General features: G+C 40.5%; 1 protein-coding gene across 1 annotated transcript in view; it reads left to right on the forward strand.

The window, feature by feature from the left end:
- The window catches only part of Ubtd2 (ubiquitin domain containing 2), a 49,745-nt gene extending 37,528 nt beyond the window's left edge, over positions 1-12,217 (forward strand). The window contains exon 3 of the mRNA XM_027425193.2: positions 9,522-12,217. Within this exon, the coding sequence (XP_027280994.1) occupies positions 9,522-9,919 (398 nt within the window). The 3' untranslated portion in view covers positions 9,920-12,217. The remainder of the gene's footprint in view (positions 1-9,521) is intronic.

A 12,217-nucleotide genomic window follows, 5' to 3' on the forward strand; every position in this document is an offset into this window, starting at 1 on the left:
TGGCTTCTACAGGCACTACTTGTATGTGGTGCATATGCATACATTCATACATGATTACATATGTTTAGGCAAACACTATATATAAAAATCTCTTTTAAAACATGTATTTAGGGCTGGAGAGATGGCTCAGAGGTTAAGAGCACTGGCTGTTCTTCCAGAGGTACTGAGTTCAAATCCCAGTAACCACATGGTGGCTTACAACCATCTATAATGAGATCTTGTGCCCTCTTCTGGCCTGCAGGCATACATGCAGACAGAACACTGTATACATAATAAGTAAATTAAAAAAAAAAACATGTATTTATTTTTATTTTCTGTGTATGGGTATTTTTGTCACATGGGTACTGGGAAACAAGCCCATGTCCTCTGGAAGAGCAGCAACAACTCTTAACTGCTGAGCTACCTTTTCTGACCCAACTTCCATTTTTTTGTTGTTGTTATTGTTGTTGGTTTTTCAAGACAGGGTTTCTCTGTAGGTTTGGAGACTGTCCTGGAACTCTCTTTGAAGACCAGGCTGGCCTCGAACTCACAGAGATCCGCCTGCCTCTGCCTCCCGAGTGCTGGAATTAAAGGTGTGTGCCACCAATGCCTGGCCAGAAGCTTAATTTTTATTTTGTTTTGTTTTTTAAGAGAAGGGTTTTTTAAGAGACGTTTTCCATGATTGTAGCCATGGGTCTTAGAAGAAACCTTTCTTGCTTTAAGAAAGTGATTTATCCATCATAATGTATATGTATCCCGGGACACATAGATGCTAGACTTGTGTACATACCCTTGTATGGTCTCCTTGATTGAAATATTAAATATTTCATGCTGAGATTTAGTTATTAGTTATATATCTATACTCTTTGTTCTTTTGCTTTATGTACTCATGTCTTTCTCTTTAGCTTTACAAGTTAGTGTCTTTCTAGGTTGTGTGTTCTGAGCTATGTAAGGGATAACTACCTACGTTTACTGTTGTCTGTTCATTATTATGCCATTGTTGTTTTCCCCTATGTCTTTTTTACTTGTGTTCATTTGTAGAAGAGCAATGCTTTAGTAATATAATCATCTGCAGAGTGTCCTTTGACTTCTTGTCCAATGCTGAGTGTTTTACTCATAGACCTTGCCAACTTTCCAGATCCCCATTATACTCTATTAGCTGTGCTTCTAAGAAGCATTCTTGTTATATGACTATCTGTTATTTATTATGAGCACTTACTAGCATGGGCTTTTATAACTAACATTTATTGAACACCCATTTTTCCCACACATGTAAAAATGATTACTCTATATTTGAAGTGTCTGAATAGAGTGCTATTTCAACATGCCCATTTAGTGCCAGTTTTCATGGCTAGTACTTAAATTCTTTACTTCTTCCCCATGGTTGTAGATTAGGAGATGGTGATGTGGTCTTCCATCTACCCCTTCAGCTACCCCATTATTGTGACAGAGAATGAAGGTTCATTCTGTTTTCACAAACTTGTGTTACCTATTTCTGATGCTTACATCCCTTATTTCCCAAGCAGAATCTGTTCTGTAGACCTGCAAATGTCTGTAAGGAGAGTTATGTTTATATGGTTGTTTTAATCTAGAACCCCAGAACTTTGAATTGCTCATTGTATACTTAACATAGTTACCTATTTCGAGTTATGTTCTCCAAATTTTGGCTTCATTTAAAAGCTCATAGAGGTAGGGATCAACGAGATGGCTTAGCAGATGAAGTGTTTACCATCAAGCCTGATGACATGAGAGTTCAATCCCAGGAACCAACACAGTGGGAAGAAAGAGAACCAACTCCCTCAGGTTGTCTTCTGATACTCATATGTGTGTTATGGAATGCATACACATAGTAAATGTCATAAAGGCAAAGTGTCTCTGTTTCCTGTACAGGCACAGTCTGTGCATATCCTATTGAGTGTAGACTCAAATCTCTATAAAGATTTAAATCTCATTTCTGCTTATCTACGTGAACTGTCAAGAAAAATAATGTTGCTATGCCAGGTATAGTGGTGCATGCCTTTAATCCCAGAACTCAGGAAGCAGAGGCAAGTAGATCTCAGTGAGTTTGAGGCCAGCCTGGTCTACAGAGTGATTTCCAGGAAATCCAGAGCTACAAAAACCTGTCTCGAAAAACCAAAAGAAAGAAAGACAGGAAGAAAGATAGGTATGTTCTGCATAAGCATGGAAGAACCATGCTGAGGTCTGAGCATTCCTCTCTCAAATGAATTGTTAACTACTTGTAGATAATAATGTTTTGTCATTGGTACCTGAGTGTTTCCTCGTTTTTCTCTGAAGCTTATCAGTGATATTTCTTTGTGGGCCTGTCAATTATGCTGTCATATAACCCTAATTTGCCATCAGTTATAATTCAACTACTTAATTGGATGTTTTTAGACCGGCTCAGTGATAGGTTTTGACATCACTGTGCTTCTTCTGTAGTAATTAAAGTTGTGTGACTAAACAAATCACTTCTGAAACCTTCAGTTCTCTTTGTCATATGTGGTAGACTATGGTAACCACCTGTCTGGTTGGGTTGTTGCATTGGTTCAGTGTGATGATACTTGTGAGACATTTACTGTGATGCCTGGTCTACCAAAGGCACTTAATAAACACTGAGGCTGGTGAGTTGTTTTTTTTGTTGTTGTTTTGTTTTTTGTTTTTTGTTTTTTTTTCCACACTGGACTCTGTCACTGACAGGTAAATTCCCAGCACTCAGGAGGCAGAAGCAGGTGAATCTCTGTGAGTTCAAGGTCAGCCTGGTCTATATAGTGAAATCCAGGCCAGCTGAAGCTACGTAGAGAGACCCTGTCTCAAAAAGAAAGACAGGCCATGGGGTTCAGTGGTAAACAGCACTGGGTATTCTTCTAGAGAACTCTGGTTCAAATTCTTAGCACCCTCGTGGTGTCTCACAATGTTTGTAATTTCAGAACAGGGGATCCCACACTCTTTTGGCCTCTGTGAACACTGTACACATGTAGTACACCAACATACGTATAGACAAAACACCCATACACATAAAATAAGAATGAATAATTTTTTAAGGCAATCCAGGGGGACCAAGGAGATGTCTCAGTGAGCATGAGCATGCCAGGCAAGCCTGATTACCTGAGTGTGATCCCTGGAACCTTTGTAAAAGCAAGATATAGTGGCACACATCTAGCCTGGAGTATACTCTGGAACAGCAGCAACAAGAGACCCTGCCTTCAAACAAGGTGGAAGGCAAGAATTGACTTCTGAAAGTTGTCCGCTGACCTAGACACACACTCACAAAATGGGCAAGGGCCAGACATGATACATGCCTGTAATCCTGGCACTTGGAGGCTAAAGCAAGAGGATCACTTGTTGAAGGCCAGCCTGAGCTCCATAAGCAAGAACCTACCTTAAAAATAAAAGCTGGGCAGTGGTGGTGCACCCCTTTAATCAGCACTTAGGAGGCAGAGGCAGGCAGATCTCTGTGAGGTTGAGACCAGCCTAGTCTACAAGAGCTAGTTCTAGGACAGCCTCCAAAGCCACAGAGAAACCCTGCCTTGAACCCCTCCCCCCAAAAAAATTCCAGGAAATTTGGTTGCTTTAAAGGTCCTAAGGAATGGATGCATAACTATAATGCAGGTAGTTATTTTTTTACACAAATGATTTTTCCTTGGCCATTGTAGTGTTTAGAAATGAAACAGGACCTTAATTAGGAGCCGGATGCCTGATTAATCACAAATGTTACATCACTGTTGTTTGTATCCTCGACAAAGATGGCTTAGAGTTACAAAACGTGAATGTATCTGCTCCTGCTCCTCTGCTGCTGTCATTCTGTTTCTTGAATTAGAGTGATGAAGTCTGAGAAGAGCTGTGTGGGAGGTTGTTCCTAAGCCAGGAGGCTTGTCTCTGAAGAAAACCTCCCTTCCATGTTGTTCTGGGGGTGGGACTGGGGGAAACAGGATTTCTCACATCCCAAGGCACAGCTCAACTACCACTTCTCTAAGGCCTACTGGGCTGTCAGGGACACCAGACCCAAGTGCTTCTACCCTGCTCTTCTGTCCCCTTAAGGAAGTGAAACTCTAGAACTAGAGTGTCCTCTGCAGCAATTCAACAGAGTGTTACACAGTGTTTAATGCTTTTTGACGATCACATGACTCCAACAGTAGGTGTTTAGCAAGCCACTTTCACCTCTGCTGGCTAGGAAAGATGCTGTAAGCCTAGATCCTCTAGTTGCCACAGTCCTACTGGCTGAGTCAGTGGATGACAGAGCTGCTAGGCCTTCTACAGGCAGGCTCCATGGATTCCCAGTGGTGTGTTTCTAGAGAGGAAACCTGCAGTTTGTTAGAAGCCCTATCTATGGCCCTAAAGACTGCTCCTAAGGGCTGCTGGTAGCCTTTTTACATTGTGATTCAGGTTTGTAGAGAAGTCCGTGGAGCATGAGGCAGAAGGCTGAAACTTTATAAAACTGATCCATTTATTGCACTGTTATTTGTGAAATACTCTTCCTGGTGTATAATTTAGAACTTTAAAATCTTTGGAAGAGAACTAACATGATTGAGCATTTCCAGCATTTTCCATGGATTTTTATGTGTATTAAGCAATTTCACATAGCTTAGTTATTTAATTCTTACAGAAACCTTGTAAAAATAGGTACTATAATCCCTGTGGAGATAATCGGCATGTCCCAAATTAGGCTCTACATCCAGACTTGGGTGTGAGCAGAAACCCTGTCCCTCATATCAGATTTCACTACTTTTTCAGCCCTTTGTACCCCTCAGGCTCCTGTGTGTGATATCTGAGCCTCTCTGCTTCTTTTCCTTCCATGAATTCATTGATTTTTGGTGTTCTTGTCTTTTTTCTTTTTAGCTATGTCCACTTCTCTTAATCGTTAAGGCCTTTCTTTGACATGGGAAGTTGTGGTTATTGAAAAGTAGAATTCCAGTCTCTTGGGTCCATGAACAGAGAAGTACAGAGAAGTTAATAGTGAGGATGTGGATAAAATCCTTGGTGATTAGGAAAAAAAAAGCTTTTGGAGTTCTAAAATGTTGTCCCCTTGTTTCCTTAGGGGAGGATAGTGTTTCATGTTATGTTATGGTTGTGATGTGAGCATTTACATTTTTAAATATTATCGAGAACTTACATTAAATGGGAATGTAAAGTATACACTTTGATTCACTGTCATGTATATATTCTGAAACCATCACCACTATCAAGATGCTTGGTTGGCCTTACACATTGCTTTTTAATTATTATTATTATTATCTGGGAGATATTGTGTGTGTGTCACAATACATGTGGAAGTCAAAGGACTTTCAGGAGTTGGTTATTTCCTTCAGCTGTGGGACCTGGTGATCAAGTTTGGGTTATCAGACTAGCATGTGCTTTACGTGCCTAGTGCTATCTTGCTCACAGACAGTTTTTAACTTTTGAGTGTAGTCTCAGGTAATGAAAGTCTTAACCCTGAGCCACACTCTTACAAAAGTGAGAGCATAAAAGCACTCATCAAGGTTGTTTAGCAGCTTCAAGGACTGCTTGAAACAGTAAAGTGTTAGACTTAATGGCTTGTAATAAAGCTGCTTTTATTATTTGGCAACCAGGTTAGTTCATCTTTACAAATTTCTAGAGAGCTTTTTGTTTGTTTTGGTCTTTTTGAGACAGTCTCATGTAATCCAGGAAGGCCTTAAACTCAACATATAGAGGGCTGGCCAGCCTCCACTCCTGTCTCCACTTCTCAAGGGCTAGGATTACAGGGGTAAACCACCATGCCTGGCTGGAGTGAAATACGTTGAAGCCTAATTGAAAGCAGCAAGAGAAAACAGTTGATGATCCTGATGGTGTCTGTCTCTGCCAGGCCCTACAGTGGGTTTGTAAGAGGGGCAAAAAAAATGTCTGCAGTAGTTATTAGATAGTAATCGAGTGAGACTGGCTAGAATTTTGGAAATAGTCAGGAATTGCTAAGTGAGCTGAGCTTCAATGCCAGAGAATAATGATTAAAACCTTTTGTAAGTTTCTAATGTAGCCAGACTAAGTGTGATTTTGCCAAGGGGGTAAATCTCCACAACTGTCAGCTTTTGGAAAAGTGCCATCCTCTTGTACATAAACACATTGTCCTTCTGTGGACAGTGTGTGTGTGTGCGTGCGCGCGCGCGCGCGCGGCCTGCCTGCCTGCCTGCCTGCCTGCCTGCCTGCCTGCCTGCCTGTGTGTACACTCAAGTAAGCTTGTGGAGGCCCAGGGTATGTCTGTGTTAGATGCCTACCAGTGGTCCCTTCTAGTTTCCTGGGTTCTACAGGTGCTCCAAGTCAAACACACAGCTGAAGATTGACACTAGGGTCCACATAGGAGGGAAAACATGTAACCTTTCTCTTTCTGAGTGTGGGCCTGCTATTTTTCAGTTACATACATTTACCTACACATTTCATGATTTTATCTTTGCAGCTTTATAGGTACCACATTTTCATTATTCATTCATCAACTGATGGATGTCTAGGCTGATTCCATGTCCCAGATCTTGAAAATAGAGCAGTGATGAAAATGGATGGGCATGTATATCTCTGAGTAGGCATTGGACTCCTTTGGGTTATATGCCAAGGAATGGTCTAGATGGGCCATATAGTAGGTCTGTTTCTAGTTTTCTGAGGAACTGAACTGATTTACATAGTCAACCCGGCATTTTATATGGTCTGGGGATCAAAACTTAGGTCCTTGCACTTGTGAAGCAGATACTTCACCAACTGAGCCATCTCCTCAGCCCACACTGGCCGTCAAGCCTGACAGCCTGAGTTCAATCTCTGGAACCCACGTGGTGGAAAGAGAAAACTGATCTTGCAAGTAGTCTTGTCCATGCCATGGCACACATGTGCCCACTCTATCATCACCCCCCTCCCAAAAATAGCATACACAGACTTAAATATAAATCACAAAACTATAAACTCCCAGAAGACAAAAGAAGAAATCTAAACACTGTTGCCTTGGCAATGACCTGTGAGTTATATCAACAAATGTACAATCATCAGAATTAGAAATTTAGGCTTGGCTAAAGACAGTGTCAAGAGAATAAAAAGATACAAACTGCAAGAAAAATTTCAAGACATATCTGACAAAGGACTGTTATGCAAACACATACGGAACTCTCTACAGGGGGTGGTAGTGCCTGCCTTTAATCCCAGCTCTCATTTTCTCTTTCCCACCCCTTCATTTCCCCCCTCAAATTATGACCCCTTTTTTAAAATTACTGTTATATATACATATGTAAATGCAAAAATATAAAAATCCAACCCATTGAGTCCCTTTAGTGTTGTATCCAATTGGGGGAACCTCCCTAGAGGAAGTTCTAATTCTCTAATTCTTCTCTCAGCAATTAACAGATGTCTGAATGGGATGGGGCTCCCTGAGATTGCCCCCTTTCACATAAACATGTTCAATCATGCTGTCATTTGCTCATGTCTTCTTTTGGCAGCCAAATTCAATCTATACAGTAAACACAAAATCAAACACTTCAAAATGTGTACCATACACATCCTCACAACTAAAGCAGAAAGTATGTCTACTATACATATTTTAGAGATGGGAAAATTATGTTAATGAGATGGACTGTTGGAAAGACTGTCTTTTCTATCCTCTGTTCATTTTGTTTCTTTTACACCAAACACAATGGTGTTCATGTGAATCATTTCTGGACTTTCAGCTGTTTCATTCATCATGTTTATGTTTGAGTGTTGGTTTTTTAGGTTTCTGAGATAGCCTGGACTATGAATGTATAGGCTAACCTTAAATTATATCAGTCTTCTTGCTTCACCCTTCAAGTGCTGGGATTATAGTACGAGCTACCCTGCCCAACTCAATGACATCTTGGTTATTATAAGATTACCATAAACTGGCTGGGTGGTGGTGGCGCATGCCTAATCCCAGCACTTGAGAGGCAGATACAGGCAGATCTCTGTGAGTTCAAGGCCAGACTGGACTACTGAGCAAGTTCCAAAGCTACAGAGAAACTCTGTCTTGAAAGAAAAAAAAAATAATTTGTAAGTTAATTTTTTACCTCATGTACAATTTAGAGAAGTTTGACAAGTATCTATAAAAAACTCACTGGGATTTGATTGGAGTTGCATTAAAATTGTAGATAAGGAAGAACAATATCATCTTCTCAATGCCTAGACGGTCGCAGTTTATTTCTTCTTTGGTTTAACATTTTGTCATTTTCTTGTAGGTCTTATACATTTGTTAAGTTTAGATCTACATGTCCCGTCCCCCAATGGGTGTACATGGTTTTAAAATTTCAGATACCACCTGTTGGCTGCCACATATGGAATAGTAGGTTTTTATGTGTTACCTTAATGTGTATGCTCTTTGGATAGTTTTTTTGTTTTGTTTTGTTTTGTTTTTAATTCTTCAGCTTTTCTGCTTAGATAGTTGTATTAGTTAAAAGACAGGACACTTCTGTTCTTTCCTTCCCAATCTGTAGATATTTTATTTGTGCACTGGCAGTAGTAAGAGGTACCCTCCTGCCTGTTTCCTAATCTTAATGGGAAACTTCAAATTTGTTACCTTTAAATTTAGTGTTTTAGGGCTTTTTTTTTTTTTAACTATTCTTTATGAAGCTAAGGAATCATCCCCCTACTAGTATTAATGAGTGTTTATCAGGAAGAAGTACTAGGCTTTGCCAAATGGTTTTTCCTCATCTGATATGATTATATGATTTTTTTTTGCCTACCCTGATAGCATAAATTAGTTAATATCTGAAGATTGAACCAGTTCTGGATACCTGCCTTGGAGTGGTATATAATTTTTTTTTTTTTTTTTTTTTTTTTTTTTTTTTTTTTTTAAGTTTTGGAGCCTATCCTGGCACTCGCTTTGGAGACCAGGCTGGCCTCGACCTCACAGAGATCCGCCTGCCTCTGCCTCCCGAGTGCTGGGATTAAAGGTGTACACCACAACGCCCGGTTGTAATTCTTTTTCTAAAGTATTATATTTGATTTGTCTAATTTTTTTCTTTAGCATTAAGGTAATTTTTGCTTCGTAACATGCATTAGAAAGTTTCTCTTTAGTCTTGTGAAAATAGAAAGTTATTTCTTAAATGTTAAGCAGAATTTGCCATTGAACCCATCTGGAGTTGGTGCTTTCTTTTTTAAAGGGTTATTATTGATTCAGTTTCTGTAGATAAGGCTTATTCGTATTATCTCTGTTCTTAAGCTGCTGTATGTAATGTTTCAGACAATTGGTCTGTTTTCATCTAGTGGATGAAATTACAAGCATAGGTGTGTTCACTCTCATTATGCTTTAGTGTCGATACAAGTGCAGCTACACCTGATGCAGTCCCTCAAGTATGGTTTCTTTGCTCCCACTGCTAGAAGCTCAGGGAGTTTTCTTCTAATGTTTTCCCTGAGGAAGTGGAGATTCAAAATGATAAACCCCACCTCTGATTGGGTCCTCTTAGAACTTCCTCTCCACTTTCCTACTCTGATTCTCTTGTATACAATTTGAGATATGAGAGCTGTCTTGGACGTGAGGCTATTGATGCACTGTGAATAGCAGCTTACTCATTGACACTGTTCCTGTCACCCCTTCTCTGCAGGTGCACTGACAGAGTGCTACGATGAGCTGGGGAACCGGTACCAACTGCCAGTCTATTGCTTGGCACCACCAATCAACATGATAGAGGAAAAGAGTGACATTGAGACTCTGGATATCCCTGAGCCACCTCCCAATTCTGGACATGAATCTCAGCTCCGTCTGCGCCTCTCCACAGGCAAAGACCTCAAGCTTGTGGTGCGCAGCACAGACACAGTGTTCCACATGAAGAGGCGCTTACATGCCACAGAGGGGGTGGAGCCGGGCAGTCAGCGTTGGTTCTTCTCTGGCAGGCCTCTCACTGATAAAATGAAGCTGGAGGAGCTGAAGATCCCAAAGGACTATGTGGTGCAGGTTATCGTGAGCCAGCCTGTGCAAAACCCAACACCAGTGGAGAACTAAGCTGGGTTTGTCTGCTTCCCAGATCCTCAGCTCCTTTTTATTATCATTTCCTACTCTATGGCGTGAAATGTATTTTCACTGCTCTGAATTTCCTGTGAATGGATTTAGTTCTGAGGAATTACCAGTGAAAAATTCCATCTGTGATGGAGACCAACAAAAATAATAAAACACACAGAGCCAGACTCTGGGACTCCTGTAATTACAGTTTCTAATTTGAGAGGCAGTTAAGTAATAGATAACCATTTATTTTAAAACATTTATCAACTATATAATGGCTGTATTTAAATGATTTGGAGTGTAAACAGACACCAAACCCATCAAGAACAGCACCAAGCACCTTTTGGATACAAAATTTTATAAAACATTTATGTCAAATTATATTTCAGAATCATCAATAACAGTTACAAGCCGGGCAGTGGTGGTGCACACATTTGATCCCAGCACTTGAGAAGCAGAGGCAGGCAGATCTCTGAGTTTGAGGCCAGCCTGGTCTACAGAGCTACACAGAGAAACCCTGTCTTGAAAAAACAAAATCCAAAATAATAATAATAATTACAAAACTTAAACTTTTTTTTTCTTTTGGAACCTAAAAGAGCTGAGGGGTTTGTTTCTCTTCTGGGCTTGTATTCATACTCCACCAGAAAGCAGTGGAGACTGGGAGTTGTCAGTGTTGCCTCCCCAAGTCACGCTCCTCATGCACATTCACTCAGTTCTGCTGCCGCCCAACACACTGGCAGGAGGCACCCTCTGGAACACTAGACAATAATTCAGTAAGTAGTCAGAGTTCTCATTCTCAGTTAAGAGCTTGTTTTGCTGCATAGTAGTTCTAAAATGGCTATAATACCCAGGCTTGAGATGGCTAGCTACTATGTAATGCCTTCACTGATCCTGCCATTCTGTGTGGCCATTTCTGGAGCTAACTGACCCTATCTATGTTTCTGGGCCAGGCACCATGGAAATGGAGTATAACTGCTCCCACTCCAGAATAAAAAACAACCCTCTCTTCCCCACCTTGCAGGAGATGTAAGTTAAACCTCTCTGCCGGTTCCTGGGGAAACTGCCTATTCTCAGCCTTGGAAAAAACTCCAACTCAACATTTTCAAGTGTGAAGGTTTGCAGTGTCTCTTAAACAACACTGGTGAGAACAAATAGTGGCACCTGGCCCTAGCCCTCGGTGCTCTTTACTTCATTCTGACTCTAGTCATTGTGGGTGGCAGTGTACCTCCCGCACATTCCCCACAAAGAGGTGAATAACCACCATCTGTACATGGGGTTGAGGGACTGGAACACAGTGAACCAGCCTTACCTCCTCTGGAGAAGGCTGAAGAAAGCTGCCAAGGGTTGTATTTAATCTGGAGCCTTTTAAAAGCAGATTCTGCCAGGCATAGTGGTGCTTGCATTTAATCCCAGGGAGCAGAAGTAAGCAGATCTCAGAATTTGAGACCAGTCTGGAATACAAAGGTGGTTCTAGGCCAATTGGAGCTGCAAAGTGAGACCCTGTCTCAAAAAAAAAAGTTGATTCCATGAGAAGAGGGCTAATGTGACCACACTATATCTTTGAGAATCTGTGAGCTGTGAACAGTAGACGAAAGAGAGCTCTATGTTCTTCTCAGTAGGGAAATACTAAACCTTCAGCACCTATTTGGATGATAAAACACCATAATTTAGTGGCAAAATGAAACTAAGTAGTTTAAAATGTAATGTTTAAAGTGGTGTTAAATTTCCTGTAGCCTGTTTAAATATACTTATAATTGTAACTTATGTTTCTGAAAACTGTTAACCACTTCCCTAATTCTGTTCATTTTAAAGCTTGTGACTACACCTAATTTAGACTTGATGGTGATTGAGTCTAAATTCAGGAGAAGCACACAGCTTTATCAACGAAGAAGGTGCTCACATTCCTGTGTGGAGGCTCCAGGGCAGCTCAATGCTTTGGCCTACCATCAAGAGGGTTGATTCATTTACCACATTGAATAACAATATCTCAAAGTCCATCAACTGGAATAGAGTGTTTAAGCCAATTATTTTTCTAAAGGAAATTTGATGCTGTCACCAATAACCTGTTTGGTAAAAGGTCTTGTTTGTTTCTTGAGGGTTGACCTCTCTTAAGAGTTTTTTTATTTTAAAGGAACATATACTTTGAATAACAATCCTCCAGGCGTGTTTAACCTAGGTGAGAAAAAAATGGTGCTGGTAATTGTCAATAGACTGATGTAAGATTGGATCAATACTTGATGTGTATAATTTTAGTATGTAGGAGTTTTGTGCTTTTTTTAAAAAAAAAAAGTTCCAACTTTT

This window comes from Cricetulus griseus, chromosome 7 (assembly GCF_003668045.3).
Source record: "Cricetulus griseus strain 17A/GY chromosome 7, alternate assembly CriGri-PICRH-1.0, whole genome shotgun sequence".
NCBI classification, from domain to species: Eukaryota; Metazoa; Chordata; class Mammalia; order Rodentia; family Cricetidae; genus Cricetulus; species Cricetulus griseus.